The sequence below is a fragment of the Gymnoscopelus microlampas genome (genome assembly GCF_963454915.1).
Source record: "Gymnoscopelus microlampas genome assembly, chromosome: 22".
Taxonomy (NCBI): Eukaryota; Metazoa; Chordata; class Actinopteri; order Myctophiformes; family Myctophidae; genus Gymnoscopelus; species Gymnoscopelus microlampas.
This window is the reverse complement of record NC_139959.1, coordinates 22659156-22682867: the sequence shown is the minus strand read 5'-3', so window position 1 is coordinate 22682867 and position 23712 is coordinate 22659156. Positions and strand designations below refer to the sequence as shown.

The 23712-nt window shown below is 42.9% G+C and overlaps 1 protein-coding gene across 3 annotated transcripts in view; it reads left to right on the top strand.

The window, feature by feature from the left end:
- Positions 1-23712, top strand: part of arhgef4 (Rho guanine nucleotide exchange factor (GEF) 4) — a 155675-nt gene that overhangs the window by 33312 nt on the left and 98651 nt on the right. The window contains exon 1 of one of the 3 annotated variants that reach the window (XM_084049231.1): positions 414-577. The exons of the other annotated variants lie outside the window; for them this stretch is intronic. Within the exon in view, the coding sequence (XP_083905357.1) occupies positions 539-577 (39 nt within the window). The 5' untranslated portion in view covers positions 414-538. Of the gene's footprint in view, positions 1-413; positions 578-23712 lie in introns of those variants that run through there. 3 annotated transcript variants of the gene reach the window in all.

Sequence of the window (23712 nt, the reverse complement as noted above, 5' to 3'; positions counted from 1 at the left end):
CTGTTATCATCCATGTCTTTCTCCCTGAAAGATATATGTCTTTGTAATTCACTTGAGTGTGTCCTCCTTCAGCACAAGTGCAAGTACAAGGCCTCTTCTACCTGTGTGGGGCTCCGCTGCTAAGCTCTCATTGTGTTATGCAACCTCAGCATGAGCTTCTGCCAAGTCTCTCCCTCCTCTCTCTCTCTCTCTACTTCTCTCTCCCTCCCTCTCTCCCTCCCTCCCTTCTTCTATCCCTCCTTCTCGCTCTCTCTTCCTGCCTCCCTCCCTACGTCCCTGCGTCACCCTCTGCCGCTGCTGTGCGCCGGCTGTGATCAGGCAGACAGGCACTAAGTCTGTCTAAAATAGCAACAGGTTGTGCGAGCATAGTAAGTGTCCCATGCATTGCCGCTATACAGAGCTGGATGGCGAGGAGGAGTAGTAGTAGTAGTAGTAGTAGTAGTGGTGGGGCCTGGCAGCAGAAACAGTGAGGGGAGAGAGAGAGACGTTGAGAGGGCATCTCAGTCTCTCTCTCTCTCTCTCTCTTTCTCTCACCAGAATGCTGAGTTTGATGTATTTCCTCCGTACTATCTTCAAGGTAAGAGCTCCCATGCTTTCTTTAAAACTCCACAAAACAGAGGGAAAGTTTTGGTGCTGTAACTGTTTCCTCTGTGTACTACTCCCCCTCGCCCCATCTTTCCCTCCCTCTATTTCCCTTTCTTGCTTTGCTTTTGTTATCTCTCTATTTTTGTTGTTGTACCCCGCCAGCAGCAGTGGGAGGGGCAGATTTGGCTCGCTCTCTTTTTTTCTTGGTCATAACCACATTGCCTTGACTTCCTTTTGTTTTTTTTGTTTTATAACCACAATGGCCCACTGAGAGTTTTCTTGTGATGTCTTTGCATTGATTCAGGCCTGCGATTTCCCACGAAGACGATTAGCAGTCACGCTTTGTTTTGGGACATGTTTGAACAAGTTATCAGCATATCCCGTTTATTATCTCTCACACACCCTGATCAGGAGATGTCAAACGAGATTGCCTTCATACCATGCTTGGCTGCCTCCTGGAAATGTGTGTTTGATCATGCTAAATAAATAGGACACTGCTTGGATGCTTAGAATGCAGATGGATCAGTTGCACTGCTTGTGGGAGGCCCCATCAGCACCGTACCTTTTCATGTCAACGGCGCCAACGAGCCCATTCACGCGTGGGCCTTCTTTGTCTTTTTTCTTGTGAAGAAAGACCTGAATGTTAAGCTACGTTAAAGAGGATAACTTTATAATCAAATGTATATGGGTGTTATCAGATTTACAAGGAATGGAGGCAGAAGTACACCTGTTACCTGTGATTACAACACCTGTTCCACCAGGTGACAATCTGGGAACCCATCGGCTCTTAGAAATGATGTGCTGTCCAGTCTCCGCGACCGCTAGCAAGGCATCCAGGAGCCTAGTTTGCGTATTCTTCAACACCACAGCTGATGACAGCGTACATCTGTGTCAGTGTGTTTTGCTTACACATGATGGAGTGCAGCCTTGCCAAGTCTGCTTATTATACGTGACTTTGGGCTTGTTTTTCTGTAAAGTTGCTTGTAAATATTGGTTGTGTTTCTTTGGCTTGCTTGCTTCCAAATGTTGTTTAAACCTTTTCATGTCAAGGAACCCCTTATGTTGCTACATAATAAGGTTGCTTATTTCTCTCGCAAAATCTGGCAACACCGATGGAGTGTCTCACTCACATGAAAGTGCCGAAAGAAATGGAAGGTTGTGTGTTTCTTTTACGAGAAACACACAAGAGGGTTACCTATACTGTATAGGTAACTCTATATTAAGATGAACTAGCAAAGGGACTTCATTTACATGTTTGCAAATACATTTTCATCCATGTTGAGGAAACAGACAAATCATTGTGATCAAGTTACCTAACTAATGACTTTAATAACTGACTACAAACAAATCAGTCAGCATTCAATGAAGCAGATTTGCAGTTGCTGTGTTTCTCGTAAACTGTGTGAATTCCATCTTGACTCAAACATAAACCATCAAAAAAGCATATCAGATTGACTCACTTGTCGTCCACAATGACCACAAGAACATTTTAAAAGTTAAACACATTAAGACAGCGCAGCACTGCACAAAATGCATCTGAAATCACACAGTCTGATGATTTCCCGGTTTTAATGGGTTAATCACACTCTGCTATGTACCTTTACACAATTAAATGATCATTCAATTTAATACAAGTACACCACTTGGACATGACAATAATATGTCACAGGGACTTACCCCCAATCTAACCCTTGATGCTGAGTGCCAAGCAGGGAGACATTACGTCTCATTTTTATAGTCTTTGCGATGACCCGGGCCGGGGAATTGAATCCCGACCTCCCAATCTCAGGGCGGACACTCTATCCACAAGGCCACTGAGCTGGTATATCACTGTACCCCAATGTAAAAGGATGAAGGAAAGCAATTGTCCCACTACTGTAATACTGACAAAATGTTTTCAATTTATATTTTAAGATGAAGGCGATTATAAATTATGTAGGGGTCAATTCAAGCCAGTGAGCCAGACAACTGCTAATTAATTAAGCTAACTGTCTGAATGGCTTTTTTAATTGAATAGGGAAACCATGCATGCGCTGCTGTTAGATAGTGTCATGTTTTGTAGCTCTTGGGCTGTGTTTATTTGCTTTACTAACTGATTCTAATTGCACATAGTATGCATAAACCAGCTAAGTGTTGAGGTGCAGCGAGTGCTCCGGTGTGGCAGTCAGGGCATGTGGGGTTTCCCTGGTGGGTGGCAGGGGCTGGTGACGAGGCTTAGGTGGAATCTGCTGAAGAAGATGTCAAAGCCAGGAGTTCTCTCTCACAACATAAGCACAGTTTGCATGCGCTTGTGCAATTGTGCATGCATACTGTTCATAATGTAAGTGCACATGCATGCATATAAGCATGTGCGTCCAGACACATGCACACATTTTCCCAGTGATGTATAGCACTGGTTCCCAAACATTTTTAGCTCGAGACCCAAATACTGAAAATAGTCGACCTACAAGCTCACAACGAGTCGCGATGAGACATGTTGTGAGCTTGTAGATTTTTTTCACTACTTCTTAAACATTTGTTTTCTAATTTATCAAATGTCTTAGATTTTTTTTTGTTATTTATTCATGAAATTCTTTCAAAACATCTTTGAATTTGCTCAATGAACAAACACGAATTAAGGGACATTTACGTGTGACCTATGAAAAATAGTGTTTGGGAAACAGTGTATAGCAGTTACTTTATGCCCAAGAGAGGACAGTAAGTTATGCGACTCTGCCTGACATGTGGTCTCGCTTCCAGCAGAAAGTAATCAACATCTGGGTCATTGCAGCCAAGGGTCATCCCCTGATTTAAAAAAAAAATGCAACTGATAGCTTAAGAAATAATTAGACATGAACCTTTTGCAATTGACGACATATATGCCCGTCAACCGGGATCATTTTTAGTAAGTGCTACTGGACTGGGGTCTTGCAGTGCAGCACTGTTGGGGATTTGGTGAGAGTGATTCAAGGCTCAAATATGTGAGCGGAGCTGAGGGCAGGATTCCAGTGTGTGATCCCCACCCTCTGGCCCAGTCCACAGGGAGCCCCGCCAACCATACCGGAGCATTCCTGGGGAGAGAACACACTCACACACACATGCTCGGCTGTACAACAAGACCACCAGCCTCAACCTTTTTGCGTTTGTTTAGTAACCTTATTTTTAGTCGAAGTTTCAGAATGTGCTACACTCCCCTTGGCCAGTGCTGTACAGAAACATTGAGTGGTCATGTGATCGGTGATGTAGACGTGTGGCGTACACGCTGAGAACTTCATCTCAGCAGTGGTCAATATTTACAAGCAACTTTACACAAAAACAAGCCCAAAGTCGCTTATAATAAGTGGCCATGGCAACACTGGTGGTCAACTGAAGTTGTTCATCAGAGAGATTATTTCAGCTTTTGGTCAGTGAGTGATAGGCTGGTGGCAGCCGGTCTGGTCAACGATGGACCATGATGTGTTAGTTTAGTTTCTGGCCTTGTAAATATGCATGATGCTGAAAACATCTGGAGACACTTTCTTCTTTTTTACTTCCTCTTGTCGCCTAAACAAGTTGTTTGTGTTGTGTCACTGTGTGGAATCCAAGAATGCCACTTGAGTCACACTGTGTCACGGAACATTGTGTTTTTTGGTAGAAAACAATATTCCATCATTATCTGCTAAACACAGCCCGGCTATAACATCCATACTGAAAGAGTTTGGCATGGGTTTTGTGCGTGAGCTCTGTGAGAATATCATTAGAGCCTTAGTAAAGACAGCTGTCCTATTTAGCAGACACTGCATGGTCAATGGAAGCTGTTCCCTCTTCCGTTTTGGCAGAGCAGTAAATAATGAAGACCAGTGTTGTCTTAGAATTATCCACGAGTTGTTTTCCAATGCCATTCATTGGTTTTGACTGGAGACTGAGAAAAGTTTTTTTATGTCTATTTCCGGCAGTTAAAACCCCAGTGTACTTGTCCAGGAACTACCGTAGATACATTAGAATCTAATGTATTCTTTTCTTTTCTGTAATGATGATCTAATCGCGATTAGATCATCATTACAGATACTAAAAGAGCGGGGGAAACCAGGGCGGGGGGTGCCAGTGACGACACTGTTTCCCCATTCTCCTACAGTATGCTTTTACTCAAATCCATGTAGTGTAGAGACCAGTGGTGGAAGAAGTACTATTTACTTTTTTTTTGCTTAAGTAGAAGTATCAATACCATAATGTAGAAATACTACATGTACACATCTTTTGAAAATAAATAATATAGGGCTGAAGTGGTTAATGTGCAACACTTGCCTCTGAGGTGTAGTGGAGTAGATGTTAAAGGATTGAAAATTGGAAATACTCCAGTAAAGTAAAAAAAAAAACTCAAATTTGTACTTAAGTACAGTACTTGAGTACATGTACTTAGCTACTTTTCACCTCTGGTACAGACGCTTGCATTTCAGTTTGAGGAAAGTCTTCACAGTAGCGTGCTTTCGGCAATCACAGACAGGTGTCATGATGACGCAGGAATCTCTGCTCTCATCAACAACAGGAGCGTGCGTGCGGTCAGGCAAACTGCACTGAGCAGATTTACTGCACCAGGAAACTGTAAGCCAGAACACAAAGACTGGAGTTAGCTTATTACAAATAATGTTGATACTAGGCTAGCAGCCTGACTGGCGAGATAATACACAGGAACACGTGCGTTCCATAGACTGCAGGGCACATTTTGACATTCACATTATGCCACCCAAAATATATATGTCAGAACAAAATAAACTACTTTTATTATAGAGTTGTTCCGATACCGTATTGGAAAAGCTGCCGATACTGCTAAAATGTGTCGGTATCGGCGAGTATGCCAGTCTATGCCATTCCGATACCATGTCATTTATCACATGACGATATCTATGTATTTTACAGTAATCAATTGTTTTGTATTTTGAATGCTTCAGTTGACGTTATACTACTGTTTTAAACTCTTACTGTACTATTTACATGATTCGTTTTACTAACTTGTAGCTACACATTAACAATTATACATGATATCTATATATACATTTCTAAACCCAAAACCCCCCAAAAAAACCTGCCACTGTGTGGGACTAAACACAAAAACAACATATCAATGTCACTAACAAGACACGCCACAACGTGCAGAATTACTACGCGCAGTCTGTAGGCCACTTCATACTGCTCAGCACACATCTGCCCCCTCGCAGCATAATTAATTGCGGCCAACACAAACTCACAACATTACAGTCGGCCATGTTGTTCCTTAGCGTCATCGCCGACCACCGCCCAACGAGACCCAAGTGAGGTCAGACAACACACTCCATATTTGGGCATAGCTCCATTGGGAACATCTCCTATTATGGCTTTATATAACCGCCCAACGAGACCCAAGTGAGGTCAGACAACACACTCCATATTTGGGCATAGCTCCATTGGGAACATCTCCTATTATGGCTTTATATATTATAGAGACCAACAAACACAAAGCACCGCGCAGCGGCTAGGGGGGAGGGGCGTGCAGCGCCCCGACCCTCTAGTTATATTACATAATCATTTCAAGGACCCCCAATCGGTATCAGGAAGGAAAATATATTCGACTTTTTTATGCTTCACTGTCAAAATTATAAATCCTGACTTGTTTTTAAGTGGATAAATGAACCACAATGTTTCTTGTACTGTATAAGCTTTGAGGCAGCTGTAACTTGGCAGTATGTTACAAATCAATGGCACACTGACCTTGTTTAAGTGTAATGCACTGAATGGACAAGACTTACCAGTGTTGCTCTGGCCAGCTTATTTGATTGAATAATTTTCTACGGGACCCCTGCCTGTATCATGTGGTGCTGTTAATAGTGAAGCGTCAATCACTTGAGATGTTTTTAACCCATTAAGACCTGAGGCCAATTCCACAAATGTCTTCTAAATCCTAACAGTTTTCTGAAACACTTATGTTGCTATAATATCAGTGCTTCTCAAACTTTTTCATGTCAAGGACCGCCCAGAATTATATGTATTTGGCCAGGGAGTTCCCCCAGAAGCAAAGATTTGAGTTAAAAATGTATATATTCAAAGATTTGCACAAATGTTCATGATTTTTGAATAGCTAGTGTAAAATAATGGTTAAAGTGGTTAAAATCTTAAATGACAGATGCTTTCCCTGTCTTAATGGGTTAAGCTATAATACACAAGGGGTGGTGATGCTATCACAGCCATGAGTGTGTCTTTTTTTGTTTTAATCTTTTACTTTTACTAGTTTTATGTTTTACTTTACATTATACAATTTGCGTTTGCGAACTGATTTGGCATGAACTAGAATGAATTTACTCGATAATTGTTTAGGAACAGATCGTTACTGTAGCCATGTTGTTTGTTCAGACATGCTAAGTAACCTTATTTGTCTCTCACCCCCAACTACTTGACCCCAATGGTCAAACAAAGAAAATCTTTCACAGATTACCGTAAGTCCAATTTTACCTAGTTTGCCAAATTCTGAAGGTTGTTTACGAAAACCCAACCTTAAATTTGCCACCCCAACAACTCTGTAAAGTATTATAACGAAAGTTTTAAAAAGACATTAAATTAGATCTCTCCTTGTGAACGCTGACACGGCACGAGAGGTCCTCTCTCGATAGATTATCGATGGCATCTCTGTGGCCTCCCTGGCACAAAACATTTTCAGATGTGGTGCAAAATGGTCAAAAAATTGCCAGCCATCAAATTATTGTCTGAGGAATGCATAAAAACATACATTAACATAAAAATCTCCATGAATTCAAGGCTTGGGTGAACTACTCCTTTAAGCTCTGCGTGGGTATACATGGAAATGGCTTTGCCCGCGAGGGCCGGGTCAGGAGGGCACGGCTCTCTCAGACACACATGGACAAGGGCTGACAGCTCGGTTGTCGGGGGGGGTGAGCGATTTGCCTTGCGTCGTCCCGCTGCGCAGAGAAGTTATTAAATCTTTCCCCTCATTGTCCAGGTTATAGGGGAGCACTGAGTAATGAAACCATCGGTATCCCAGGGTTCACACTGTCCCCCCATTGTTACAGGGGAGGCGATTCATTTGAAACTTCCAGTGGGCTCCGGGGTGTCTAATCGGGCCTGGCACGCTCTAAAAGCTTTCTAGTCCTGACCTGCGCTTGGCTCTCAGACCTCCAGCTGCGTTTTATCACCTGTTGGGGGGTTGATGGATCGCCAAAGGGAGTTTCTAGGCCACGAATTTGATCAAATTAGAGCAGGGGACTTCAACGTTTTCAGGCCAAGGAGGAGGGCCACTTATCTGAGAGAGAGATGAAGCAAGGGTCCCCCGCTACACATTAGTTTCATGTTAAAATGTGTATTTTCAGACATTTAACGACTTAAACCCCTAATACTCTCTTTTTTCCCTATACACCAAACCTCAAAACCCGAAAATAGCCGTCGCAGACGCACTGTGAGCTTGTAGATCTACTATTTTTGACTTAAGTTCCTCCCAGAATAGGGATGCGAGGGTTCAAGTGGTTACTGTAAAAAAAATAAAAATAAGATCGGTATCACACAAAGATGGCCCCCCTTGCAGTATCTCCGAGGACCCCCTGTTGAAGACCCCCGGAAATAGTTGTCATTTTACAGTAGAAGGGGGTCTTTTCTTTCACCATTAGTTGAATGGCAGAAGTTTAGGAGTGGCGCTATTCAGCGGCTGCTTTCACTTTTGCTACAAAGTATTGTCTGGAAGCATTGCATACCTTCCATCTTCTCCCAATAGAGCTTCAGGTGTAAGCAGTAACATGCAGCATGGTTGTGGTTTGATGAGCCTGGTGCTTGACTTCCTACTGTCAACACCATAATTGTGCACTTACGTAGGTATGCAAGCCTAGCCTGATTATCAGACTGAAGCTGCGTGGAGCTTCAGTCTGACATTGGCTCCAGTGTAGGCGATTACAAGGGGGAGGTGATTAGAATTTCCCTAAACCAATCACAAAGGATCCCCATCACCCCTCTGACTCTCATTGGACGGTACTTTTTGTACCGAATAAATCCTAGGCTCACATTACAACACCAGACCAAGAGGGGCAGTCCACTCAGAGAGTGGGCGGGGTCCATGGTCTGGAACCAGGCTAATGCAAGCCCCCATAGGCGTCAATTCAATCACAGCTCCGTCTAAACAATACAGTACATAGACATTGACAATTTTCCTGTTAATTTCAGACTGCATGTTTGTGTTTGTTTTTTTGTCCCAAAAAGATATTACCAAACTGATCTAAATTTATATAAATGGTCCGGCATTTTGTCCAGTGAAGCTGGATGTCGTTAGTGGAATTTTCTACTGGTTTTCAAACGGTTTGGTTTATAACAATGTCAGACATTAGTGATGCGCGGGCCGACCCGTAGCCCGCAGGTCCCACGGGTTGAACTGCGGGCTGGCCGGATGGGTCAAGATTATCGCAGGGTCAACACACGAAAAAAAAGAAAGAAAAGAAAAAGGATTCTGGTACTTTCTCTCTCTCTCCTGTTTTGTCTCCCTCTGTCCCCCTTTCCCGTCTCTCTCCTCCTGGAGCTTGTGTTCAATGTGTTGCTTATTTGATCAATTATGCACAGCTGCCTCTAATGATATCCCCGCTACATGTCAACTTTATTTATTTGAATGCCCCTTATGTTGTAGTACTAGGACACTCACTGTATCTATCTAAGTTTAATTAATGTTCTCTCATGTAGACTACACAATTATAAAGGACAGGAAAAATATGAATTGTCTACAGCAGCTACACCCAATGGAGCTGAATATATGGTTCGCTCCCGTTTCTCTCTCTCTCTCTCTCTCTCTCTCTCTCTCCCCCCCTCTCTCTCTCCCCCTCTCTCTCTTCTCTCTCTCTCTCTCTCTCTCTCCCTCTCTCTCTCTCTCTCTCTCTCTCTCTCTCTCTCTCTCTTCCCCCCCCCCCCTCTCGAAAGCGATTGAATGGATGGACTTGACGTTGCTAGTGTGTTGAAAAGCTGGTCGGTAGGCTACTTTTTGTTTTTTTGATTTATATATTGTTTTGCGGGACGGGTTGGGCTCCGTGGCGAGGCGGGCGGGGTGGGTTATGAAAAAACCTGACCCGAGCATCACTATCAGACATGTACTTATGTTATGATAATAGGATCATTGAATAGAAAAGTAGGTTTTCATACCGAAACACCACTTAGATACAGCATTAACAGCCATGTTTATCAAACAGAAAAAAAGGTTTAGTCTCCAGGTACTACTTGTAGTAGGCATATTTCTTGCAGTGGAGTTATGGCAAGTATGGCAGAGCTACAATGTGTCTGCCGTGGCTACATTTATCTTAGTTGCTGTCTCTGTACAATTGCTGACATGAGCAGTTTGTCTGTGTTGCACGCTGACTTTGACAGAATTATGATCACACATGTCTGACAGTCGATGGATGTAGACTGAGACTCATGGGATTGCAATGTGAGCAGAATCCAATTGTCATGCATTCAGACATGTCACTTTAACCCATTCAATCCGGTAAACTATCAGTGTCCTTTTAGCTATAGTATTGGTTCTCAATGTCCTTGGGGACCTTGTATATCTGCTATTTCTTTTTAAATCATGAAATCTTTGAATATATATATATTTTTTAAGCGAACATTTGTTACTCAAATCTTTGCTTCTGGGGGTCCCTGGAACTAAATATTTTGAGATGGAGTCCGCGGCCAAATCCTCCTATAATTCTACAAAGCTGTGGCTGGAGCAATTGATCTGAATTTGCACACAGCCATTGAACATTACCATGTGCACGGAACAGCGAAGCCCGTTTTTCGTTGTTTTTCGTCTTTCCCCAAATGTCAGCTGTTTATTAGCGTTTTTGTGTTCGCTGGCTCCCGGGTTGCCAGATCATGTGCGCATACCCCCCCACGGGTATGGACTAGTACATATCATTTTGGGGTCCTTGACATGAAAAGGTTTGTGCACCACTGATATAGCAACATACAATTTTTCAGAAAACTGTTAGGATTTGGAAGACATTTGTAGAATGGGTAATACATCCCGGCAAGATCGGAAGACCTTCAGTATACGTCTTGTTTCCGTTGGTTCCCGTGGGGCAGGATCATCGGTACCTGCCTTTAAGCAGTAACTTGGGTTTCTGTGGGGGTGAAATAATAAGGCTTTATTGTGTGGTACAGTATACTACACTGTGATGCCATTACAGGTAGCGGTTTTGGTTAAAGGGGAAGTTCACTGAAACGTATTATCCTGTGATGTTATCAAGTTGCAATGGCTTGAAGAAGTTGAAAGGCAGCCCAGTCCCTCACATTCTTTAACATAATACATAGATTAAGGAGGGCTGGGAAGTGAGGATAGGGTTTTCAGCTGCCCCCGAGTTTGTAGGTCAAGTGGCATTTCGTCGCTGGTGGGTGGAAACCTCATACTGTATTAAGTACATTTACTCAAGTACTGTACTTTTTTTAAAGGTATTTTTTACTTTACTGGAGTATTTCTAATTTCTAATATAAGCTCACAACGTGTCACGATGCGATGCATTGTGAGCTTGTAGATCTGCTATTTTCAAAAGACTATTTGGTGCAGATGTGGTAATACACCCATGTGCACGCACACACACACACACACACACACACACACACACACACACACACACACACACACACACACACACACACACACACACACACACACACACACACAAACAAATTGCAAACACACGTTAAGTCACAATAATAACTTTGATGAGAACAAGGTTATTAGCATTTCCCGAGAAGGTTTCTGCCTGGCAGCAAAGATATTGTCTCTGTTGGGTGGGAACCTCATATGTCCAAAACTGTTACTTTTCAGGATTCAAATTCATAAACAAAAGTAGCAGATCGGCAAGCTCAAAACGAGCTTCGAGCTTGCAGATCTGCTACTTTTGATACTTTTGTGTGGCGCTGTAATATGATCAAGTAGGGCATTAATTCATCAAAAAACACAACAAGTTAGAATATGCATATCGTTGCTTGACAGCAACGATATGCAAAGAATTGTTAATTCTTCCGGAGGGCAATCTTTGTAGGATGTCTTTATTTGTTTTCCATCCTTATCCTCTGTCGCGTCAGTTTGAGTCTACACATTATCTGTTTAAAAAAGCAGATTGAAGGTCAACTAGGCTGATTGGACAGGCGCGCACACACACACACACACACACACACACACACACACACACACACACACACACACACACACACACACACACACACACACACACACACACAAACACGCACAACCCTCCGGAAATGTCACGATGTCTCTATTCAGATGTGCATGCAAAAATTTGTGCAATCCAATACGTGGTCTTGTTTAGATAAGGTGTGACCTTGTGAGAATGCCTTAACCCATTCAAACCAGGAACGCATCTGGGTAACCACTTTAACCATTATTTGATACTTTGGCTATTCAAACATAGCAGATAGATCTGCTATTTTTGAAAAATCGTGAAAATGTGTGCAAATCTTTGAATATATATATATATATATTTTAAGCGAACATCTTTGCTTCTGTAGAATCGGAACCTCAGGCCTTAATGGGGTAAGCAACACAGCACTGAAGGCACAGTGTTCACCGTAGTTAAAGCTGAATCTCCATTTAAAGTAATAATGCAGCGTTGAATGATTCATTTACAGCAATAATGCAGTGTTGATTCATTTACAGTAATAATGCAGTGTTGATTCATTTACAGTAATAATGCAGTGTTGATTCATTTACAGTAATAATGGAGTGTTGATTCATTTACAGTAATAATGCAGTGTTGGGACCTTCTTACAGTAATAAAACAGTGTTAATCTACAACTCACAACGTGCTGCATCACACCGTGTTGTTAGTTTGTACGTCCACGGACCCCTCTTTGAGAGAACCTCAGCTTTGCAGTAACAATGCAGGGTTGAAGGGACTCCTCCTGGCTGTTAACCTCTTAAACCCTCTAGTCTTAGAGAAACGGACTTGAGATAAATGTACTTGGACCACTTTCATCTAAAAATAGCCGATCTACAAGCTCAAAACGTTTTGAGCTTGGGCTATTTTTGGCAAATGTTCCCCCCCAGAATAGGTATGCTGGGGTTCAAGTGGTTAAGGAGAAGGCTCCGAGTGATGGGAGTTGGGATGAAGCTATATCAAGGATGTGTGGTGTGTAAGGAATTAGTGCATAAGGCCAACATAAGGAACTCAGTGGGGAATCCCTTCCCGACCGTGCAGTTTATTGGGTCTTTTCCCACGTAACACTTTGCCTATTAGTATTCCATCCCAGAGCTGCGGGGCTCGTTTCGCTAAGGCCCTCTCTTTGTGCTGCGTTGCCATGACAGTACCCTGTGGAGCCTGGACAAGTTGGGTTACGTGAAAAGACGCATAACTGCACTGCTGTGTGTGTGTGTGTGTGTGTGTGTGTGTGTGTGTGTGTGTGTGTGTGTGTGTGTGTGTGCGTGTGCGTGCAAGCTTGAATACGGGGGCATTTGGTGTGTGCTTAACTTCATTTAAGTTGGGAAGCCGACCACGTACACGTATAATGCTGTTTTTATTGCAGTGTTCTAAGGAGCAAAATATGAACACAGTAAAATATGTTAATTTCACTCCGAGAGTCTACAAGTGTAACCAAATAGAACCTTATAAGGGTCCATTTGGTTACACTTTTACACTTTCTGGGGCTTACAAATGGATAAATGAACACTGACTGGACAGTATTGTCAAGGGGGATGCTTTTGTGTGTGTGTGCGTGCGTGTGCCGTGCGTGTGCTGTGTGTGTGCGACTGTGCGTGCGCGCGTGCATGCGAGTGCATGCGAGTGCGTGCCAGTTGATGGACTGACGTGTGGCTCAGTGTCCTGAATGACTACAAATCATTTTGTTAGCAGTGGCTTGGAAGACTTCCAGCAGCATTGAGTCACACGCACCTGATGCTTACAAGGACATTGCATCATAAGCTTAAAGCACACAAACCTTTCGCTAGTTTTCTTAAGTTACTCAGTTCTCACAAGGCTGTCAATCGACTCCCAATACTACCCAGCATCCCTCCTTTGCCTAAGGTCATAGGTGACGGGGAGGCAGCAGCCCTATAGTCTCGCCATGGGAACTAGCATTGGTTCTTTCCAGGGAGTCAATCCCTGGTTATGGCTTGTTGCACGCCTGAATATCAGATAACCGAACCTGTTACCCCCGGATGCTATTGACCTTGTCCCACGCTTGTTCAGGACACAAAAGAGTCTAGAAATCCAAACCCTGGGATCTCGTACTGTACTCCCAGCGACAAAGGCTGGTCTGTGTTCAGACCGGTGTTTGTGTTGCCACATTGTTGTTGCGTATAGGAAAACATCAAAGAGAGAACGCACTGTCTTACTTTTATCAACCTTTTTTCTGTGGCCGGTGCCATCGCAAAATCTGAAAAAGTCTGTGAAATACTGTAAGACATGCTGGCTTTGGGCATACAGTAGGAGTCACCTCCCCCTTTTTCAGAGCCTTTGTATTGTGCTCTGTGCAGAGCTGCCATGCTATCTGGCTTAACGGCAAGAGAAGAAAAGAGAGCAGAAAGAAAGAAATCATATTATTTGCACCGAGTGACACTCCACTGGACCTTATTAATATAATTAATTATTGTAATTTTTTAATCAATGGTGGATCGTGGCACCTCAATATTTCTACAATTGCGGTATAATTGCACTTGTAAAAGGTACGATGTTCAAAGAATCTCATTGTATATTATCATCTCATGTGAATCAATGCACGGGAACTACTGTATCTGAGGTCTAATCATCATGTAATGATCAAGCCGTTTGGAAGTCCTTGGTTACCGCTCTCTTTACCGCACATCGCTCTGGAGGACATAATAAAACATCAAAGTTTTGTGTTAAAGCTACACTCTGTATGTTTTATGTCATCTCTCTCTCTCTCCCCCAACAAAGAGGTATACTTGCAATGATGTCCAAACTACAGTAAAGATGGCGGTGCGTCTATTGTCCATTCCGGTGCACTGTGTGCTTCAAATAAGGTTATTGACATTGTTAACCAATCGATGTCCAGGAAGGTGGTCTTCCTGGACAACTGCAGATGTATCATGTCGTTGCTGTCGGGCAGAAACCACCTGTCTCCATATTATAACGTTTTTTCGTAAATGAACGCCCTACTTGATCATACTACAGCGTCCCACAACAGCATCAAAAGTAGCAGATCTGCAAGCTCGAAACGCGGCGCGAAGCGACGCGTTTCGAGCTTGTAGATCTGCTACTTTTGATATTTTTGAATATGAATCCTGAAACGTAACAGTTTTTGGACATATGAGGTTTCCAACCGACAGAGACGATATGCAAGGGACAATCAATGGGGAGCAGGTCATTATTGAGAAATAAACCCAGACATGGTGATTATAGATTATAGACTATAGTGTAGCGGAGGGGTCTTCATCAACCTGAAGGGGTTAATTTCTCAATAATGACCCGCTCCCCATTGATTATCCCGCTTATTACACAGCTACTTAATAAGGAATTGGATAAATTGACCCAAAAGTAACAGCAAAACAAAGGATTTAATTGCTTATGGTAATGAAAGTAGTCCATTAGTTAAATGCCAGGTGCGTCCATGTGCCTCGGAAAACAACAGGAAGTGTTGATAAAATAGAACCAATATTACTGTAGGTTACTTCGTCTATTTCTCGATTGAAATGTTTCAAAAAAAAGTTGTAAATGACATTGTGTGTTTGTTTACATGGCTGCCATGTTGGATACGGCACAAAATCAAGCAACACAGATTGATATGAGCCAGGTGCTCTGAGTCTTAGATTAGACAGCGGTCTGTTATTGTGTTCAGTGGTCATTATTCAAAACTAACAGACCGATGAATTCAGGGATTGACCAATCAGAATCAAGCATTCAACCAAGCCGTCTAATAATGTATATTAACATACTCTTCTTACTATACAGATTAGTCAAAAATAATGTTTTATTCATTAAAATAAGTCCCGGGTTGTAGCTTTCAAACAACAAAACACCTGAATCAGCATTTGAAGCAAGCCATACGTTGGCTAATCGAGGAGAAAAAACAACATTCTGACATTTCATTGAAAAAAAAAATGGGCTCATTAGCAGGACATTACAGCAAAGACTATCACACATTGGGGAAATGTTTCTGTCTACCATGCCACTTATTGTGCTGTCCGCCAGAAGGGGAAAAAAAAAACTGAATTTGCCCCTTTAGTGGTTTTGACTAGCTGCCCATTGTGACAAGTGAATGAACGCCTTTGTCGGGACAAGAATGCTCTGTTTTCACAGTTACCACAGCAAATGAACTCGGGCAAATTCAACGGTAAATGTTGACCTTTTCATAGACTCCGCTGCTCTACAGTCATGTTGACTGACATCACGCCTGCCCACAGAGGCCATAACAAGCGGACCCATTGTCTTTGTCTTATAGCGCTGGAGTCGTGAAGGTGCTAGCCTCTAGTGGCTATGGAACCCGGGACGTTAAAGACGCAGCAGGGGTGCAGTGTCACCTATAAGTCCCACTTCATTTCGATATCGTCTCTGTCGGTGTAAACCTCATATGTCCACGACTGTTAGTCTTCAGGATTCAAATTAAAAAATAGCAAAAGTAGCAGATCGACAAGCTCAAAAAGATCTGCTACTTTTGATGCTTTTGTGTGATGCTGTAGTATGATCAAGTACGGTGTTCATTTACGAAAAAACACACATAGTTTGAATATGGAGACAAGAGGTTTCTGCCCGACAGCAACGATATGGAAATTCTCAACACGTCTGGAGTCTGCTTTTCAATGAGTCTGTCGAGATGTTTTTTTCTTTTCTTTTCCTGTACAAGCAGATGTTTTACTATTCATTTTGTTGTCACGATGCCATTTCTTCGTCTTAACCTGCAGGCGAGCAGTTATTGCCATAACTACCGGTAACCTAATCTATCGTTGTTTTCTTTCTTGCAATCCAAAACAAACTGACTTAGTGATGCTGTCTTTTGGCAGGACACAGTAAAATAATATTGCACATATCAGAATCAGAATCAGGTTTATTGTCACATCACAGGTTTACAAGGTAAAAAAGTGGGTGAAATTCGTTTTTGTTCATCGTTCCCATCGCAACGTTAATTTCCATAGAAAGAAGAGGGGGGGGGGAGAAGAAGAGGGGTGGGGGGCAAGTGGGAAGGAGATCAAACAAGAGAACAACAGAAGGCCAAACAAGTTATCTACATATTTACAAAGTACCTGAGATAATAAAAAACTAAGGTGCTTGAGCATAGCAGCAATGTATGTATACTGTGCATGATATACTTATGGACGTTAAGGTGCTTAGAGAAAAAAGAGCACAATAAAAAAAAGACAAAAAAGTCAGGCGCGTTATACATGGGATTAAGGTGCAAAAGGTCAGTGCGTGTCCACCTAGGGTGGACTGACCCTGGTATAATCCGCAAGTAGCTCCATGAGGGAGAGCAACAAAAAAAATCATTTGTACCTGGTGTAGTCCACAGGTATGTCCGAGGGGGGCTAAGTCCAAGTCATTCGTCCCTGGTATAATCCACAGGTGTGTTCAGGAAGAGCCAGAAAAAGTCTGCAACCAGCTGGACAGTACCGCCTGTTGTCAGGCTGCTGAACAAGGCTTGTGAACAGTGTGTTCTAACCCTAACCCAATGTGGAGCAGTTTGAAAGCTCATGTCCCACTGTCACCATTAAATGTCCTTGACCGTCATTATTTCTCTGACTGAGCACAAAACGTCTCCTTATCATAAATGCATTAGTATTGAAATTATATTGAAAGCCTGGTGAACACACACACACAAAAAAACCCAGACATGATTTATTTCATATACGTGCAGTATTAACCCATTCAAACCAGGAACGCATCTGTCTAACCACTTTATCCATATTTTATACTTTGGCTATTCAAAAATAGCAGATATAGAAGCTCATAGCTTGTATATCTGCAACATTTGTGCGAACATTTGTGCAAATATTTGAATATATATATTTTTTCTTTAAAGTGAACATTTTCACTCAAATCTTTGCTTCTGGGGGTCCCTGGAACAACATATTTTGAGATGGGGGTCGGCGGCCAAATACATATCATTTTGGGGGTCCTTGACATGAAAAGGTTTGAGAACCACTGATAGCAACATACGTTTTTCAAAAAACTGTTAGGATTTAGAAGACATTTGTAGAATCCCCAGAAGCAAAGATTTGAGTTACAAATGTTTGCCGTAAAAATATATATATGTATATTCAAAGATTTGCGCACATTTTCAGGATTTTTCAAAAATAGCGAATCTACAAGCTCGTAGCGTGGCACGAGGTGCCGCACTATGAGCTTGTATATCTGCTATTTTTTAATAGCCAAATAAATCTTAAAATGACACAGATTCTTTCCCGGTCTAAATGGGTTACGCTGTGCGTGTATGTGGACACATGCGATTGCGAACCCTTGTCTGGGTTTCAGGTTATGAAAAGCTTGTGTCAGCCATGTCTGTAAATCATGTGATCCTGTGCGTGAGCCCGTGTATTGATCCCTGCCATCTGCAAGTTGAACTGTTGAAGAAATGCAGGTGGTGGCTAAGAGCTACATCGTGTCATGTAGCTGACAATCATGCACTGGTAATCTGTGTGTGTGTGTGTGTGTGTGTGCGTGCGTGCGTGCGTGCGTGCGTGCGTGCGTGCGTGCGTGCGTGCGTGCGTGCGTGCGTGCGTGCGTGCGTGCGTGCGTGCGTGCGTGCGTGCGTGCGTGCGTGCGTGTGCGTGCGTGCGTGCGTGTGCGTGCGCGCGCGTGTGTGTGTGCGTGTGTACATGTACTTAGTTACTTTACACCACTGAAAGTTGTGGAGGAATGTCTATGAACAGGTTAACAGTAATGAACAGCAATCTGTTACACAAATAAAAAAAGAGAGTTCCACTCAGAAATAAAAACGTTTCCACTGTACCATTCCTCCATAATAACTCACAAGTCCATCACAAATAGTTTTGGCTAGCCAGCCTTCATCACTGTGTAGAATATGAAGGCTGGATTGCCGGAAGACAAGTAGGTGCGCTTCCTCTGAATGCTTTTTAAGCAGTGGGTGCTCAGCTACAGAAACAACTAGTTACAAAAGAACCACACCAAAGTGGAAATAGCAGCATGCCAAAAAAGAAGGGATGCAAAACGAAGCCTCAGTTGCACATCCTTTTATCAAAGGCTGGATAACCGAAACCTTTGTGATTGACTTGAGGCATAAGGAAGAATAATATTTTTCTATTTGTTGAAGTTTATGAGGACAACACACCAGCGGTCAGAGCACAGTGGTAACATAAACAGCAATCTGTTACAGCCATCTTTTCCCCATGAACATCTTTCTCTCTCCAAGTTAGAAACCGCAGAATAACAATTCGAGCCAAGGGTGTCTCTGAGATCCTCTTATTACACAAAAAATGAACTGTGGTTGTATTATAGACAGCATTAGGGCTGGGCAATTAACCGGAGATATTCAATCAATCAATCAAACTGAAACATTTAGAACAATAACCGACTTAATCTTTTCCTAATTATAAGCCTAACTCCCCAAGCAATTTAAAAAATATATATATTTTTAAATTTCTTCATCACAAATCAACACAGAAAACTTAGAGATGATAGATTTTTTTATTATCGACTAAATTGATTAGTTTGATTAACCACTTAAACCCCTGTGGTCTTATAGGTGCCTTTCACACCTAAAGTCTAACCATACGTTGGTTGTGGTTAGTTAACTGCTCATTTTAACTGTGTCTAAGGAAATGTTATTGTCACTGAGTGGTTAGCATGTGGTGGCCAAAAGTACTCAACCCTCAGTACGCCCACTGCTTCCAATCCTGATATCATCCCAGTTTGGGTGTCCCTTCTTCATGATTTCACAGTTTTAGTGAGGAATGGAGAAAGGAGAAAACACAAAGGCCTCTGAGTTTGAGTTGATTGTGTGACTGTGTGTCTTCTCCTGCAGTGGTTCTCAACCCCAGATGACAGTGGAGTGTGACTATTTAAGGACTTTTAAGACCTTTTTAATACTGTAGCTCATAAAAAAAAGAAAGAAAGCTCATTACTGCATCAAAAGTAATCAACAAACTATATTATAAAAACTGGTCAAACATTGGCCAAATTGTCAAATAATATAAGAAAGAGTCATTTTAAAAAAATAGCCGATCTACAAGCTCACAACGAGTCACAGCGCGAGGCGTTGTGAGCTTGTAGATCTGCTATTATCACTATTATCACAATATTTATCTGTGGAACCGAGTCAAACTAAATGTAATGCTTCAACTCCTACAATTCCATTAACCAAGGTCTCCAGTTCAAATTTGTATTATTTTTTGGGGGGGGCGCGGCCTGAAAAGGTTGAGAACCACTCAACCTTTTGAGAGGTTCTGAGTATTCTACTGTGTGCGTCATGCCATACACATGCTAACCATGTGGCTCCTCTGGTCTTGTTTTTTCCAACTTCATGAATAATTGAATGAATGAAAGGGAAACGGAGCCGGCTACTGTAACTATAGACGCTTGTCCCTGCCATTAAAATCAAGTCTTTGCCGTTCGTTTCCTGTGTTGCAGCCGTGTGGCCCTCAATCACAGCAGAGCGGCATTCACTGCAGAAAGAAAAAAAGAAAAATCCTTATCTTCAGAATGAGATAGCCTCTCTCTTGTTCAACGCAGGGCCGTGACTGATTGAGAAGGCAGCTATTGTTTTTGGTCTCAGCTCTTGCAGGCAAAGGCAGAGGGAGAACCGTTGGTTGTGGGTCAAAGCAAGGGGCGAGGGGGCAGCACCCTGCCCTAATCAACCTCTTGGGGTGATTGCCCTCCCCACGTGTTCATACAGATGTAGGAGTGGGCTCGATTGGATGGCTGTTCTAGCGTACAGTGCAATCCATATGTACTCACAGAGAGGTTAAACTGGGGGGCGCTGACTAGCTCCTCCTCTCTGCCCCCACTCTGAACTCACACTAACCTGGGGGTCCTCTGTAAAAGCGTGCTTGTGGTTGGGTGTACGCACCCAGCCTCGCACGCACGCATACACGCACGCACGCATGCACACACGCATGCACACACACTTATAAGGCATTGAGAGGGGGGGTGTTGCTGTATCACATTAGACCCCAGGGACCCCCCCATCCCCCTTCAATCCAAGTGACTTGGAGCTCAAGTTCCCCCTCCCTGATCAGTCGTGGATGCTGGAGAGTAAGGGGTGAGTTGGGGGTGACCTCAGAGGGGAGCCAGACAGACGGAAGAGAGAGAGAGAGAAGAGAGAGAGAAGAAAGAGAGAAGAAAGAGAGACAGACCGGGGGCGAGATTGGTTCTTGATCCTAGAACTCAACACTAACCGTTCTGACAGGGTCAACGAACTGGGGAGCCACTTCCAAGAGGTGAGATGAGGTGATTTGTAGTGTGTGTGACTGTGTGCACAAGTGCACATGCATGTGTGTGTGTGTCACTCTGTGCACATATTCCTGGCTAGGTCTACTACTATAACACAGGGCCATGCGTCAACGCTGGGTAGTCTATCACTGTTAATAATTGATGCTAACCAGCTGTCAGTTACTGGCCATTGTCTCAAGCCACACAAAGGGAACGACACCAAGCCAGCAAGAAGTTGTTTTGAACATTTCCAGCTACTTCATTCACCTCGTACAGACCACCAGGGCAGCCTGATGACTTGCTGTGATATTTGGTATGTATTAATTGCAGAAGTACCATTTATGGTACGCTCTGAGGGAGACTCTTTGCCGAAAGGCGCAAACGTTTTTGTTTTTTTTGTGATCTGAGCCAAATTAGTACGTGGAAATGTGAGTATTTTGTCCTCTTTGACTTGTTTTTGAGATGTGCTAACTTTTTCATATTTTGGAACATGTTTACTGGATTTTGGGGGTTTCAGCACTTCACTGAGAATCCCACTGTTGAAGCGCAACCTCTTTTTCTAACTCAGAAGTACTCTTTTTTTATAATGGCTGCAGGAACTGGAGTACTCGTCAGATGTTTGATTCTGTGTAGGATCCATAAGGCACGATACATTGGTTATCGGCCTGTCTGCCGGACGACCTCTTCATTGGACATTTGACTGTGCTTGCAAGTTTGATTTGACACTGTTGCACGCGCCGTGCATGCCTGTGTGTAACCGCAGTGGACATAGATAAGAGTATTATGCCAAAGGAGTGGGTCTTCCTGGGTGTCTTGAGGTAAGAGCGGAGGACAGGGGGGGCTCCATCTCGAGCCGGATGTCACGGCACTCGTACGAGCTCGCCGGTGCTTTTCTCCTGCGCGTGTAGGAGAGAGAGAAAGGAGAAGCCTTGTTCCTTGCTTGCACACGTGTGCGTTCATTCATCCGTCTTATGCGCGTGCTGCGCGCGCGTGGCCCAGATGTCCCCAAAAGTATACTTGAATTTTAGAAACAGTGTGTGTGCTTGTGTGCGTGCGTGCGTGCGTGCATGTGTGTTTGGGTGGTGGTCTGGCTGGTACAATGACCAGCTGTCTCAGGGCCCTGACAGAGCGTGCTAGCAGCATCCCACGTACATTCTGGGCGTGGGAGTCGTCTCATGACGAGCTGCGCCGGGCACAATGAGCCATTAGCATTCTGAGGCAGCGCTTGTACTGTTTCCTGATGCGAGGAACCCAGAGAGCTGCAGGGAACAAAGAAGAGGCAAGACCTAGACCAGGAAGCTGGCCAGTAGAGTGGACATGTGACAGGTATGGCGTATGCGTGGTGCGCACGCACTCACGTGTGTGTGTGAGTGATTAGTGAAGTTGGGCGTTCTAACTGTATAATTGTATAGTGGACATGTATGTGTCTGTTGTGTATTGTTCGCAGTTAGTGTATTGTTTTTTACACACTTGAGAATTGACAAGCCATAGAATGTCTTGGTCTTGGCGGAAGTGGTCTTTTCTGCCTTGTGTGTTCACATCCAAATGTGGACTTTTTTATAGTAGTGCGAGTGTGAGACGCATGCTTTATTGGCACATGGTACACAGTCAAATCCTGAGTTTTTGTTTAAAAACTCCCTGGATGTTGCTGTACATACAAACAGTGGTTCCATGTGTTTTTTTAGATCAACATTTATGGAGTATATTACATTTCTCTTTCTAGCTCATAATGACTTTGTGAATGGCTTGTACCATGGGCTGTTAAATCACATGAACCCTAGCATCCCTATTCTGGGCATGTCATACTAGGTGAACATTTGACCAAAATGTTTTGTAGAGGGAGAAGAGGAGTATAGACTCTGTGGGACCCCAGTCAATAAAGTATGAAGGGTTTGCGTGGTTAACTGAAACAGTGGTGTAGCTATTAGGTGAGCTATGCATGTCCAGGCAACAAGTTAACTGATGGTGTGTTATCTATTTTGTCTTCACACAACCCTCACATCAAAGATTGATTGATTGATTGATTGATTGATTGATTGATTGATTGATTGAGAGAGCGCATATAGAGACAGCATTAATTTGTGTGAAGAAAATGTTAAAGTTGAAATATGGAGATACAAGATTTCTGCTCGACAGCAACAATATTTGTCCCTGGAATAAGGACAGGATTAGAAGTGATGACACAATATCCGTGTGCAGATAAGATCAGAACTGTGGGTTTGCATAGTGCAGAGAAGCCTGTTAGGTCAGTTCATAATGTGTCTGTGGGGCTTTTCCCAAGGTGCTTAAGTTTTTGTTGTTTTTTCTTTTGTTTAGTTTTTTACAACTAGAGCATTGCATCTTGAGGATTAGGTTTTTTGTTTGCATATTTGTGTGTGTGTGTGTGTGTGTGTGTGTGTGTGTGTGTGTGTGTGTGTGTGTGTGTGTGTGTGTGTGTGTGTGTGTGTGTGTGTGTGTGTGTGTGTGTGTGTGTGTGTGTGTGTGTGTGTGTGTGTGTGTGTGTGTGTGTGTGTGTGTGTGTGTGTGTGTGTGTGTGTGTGTGTGTGTGTGTGTGTGTGTGTGGCAGATGGCCAGAGGAGGGCAGACGATGACTGCCACAAAGAGACCAAAGGACATTTTCTGCGTTCAAGACAACTCTGAACTTGTTAGTTTCAATATTAGGAAAGTTCCAACATTAAAAACAAAAACATTGATTCTGACAGAAAACAAATGATACAGGCACATATTGCATAATTGCAGGCCAAATTACTTTTTGTATTGACATATATATATATATATATATATATATATATATATATATATATATATATATATA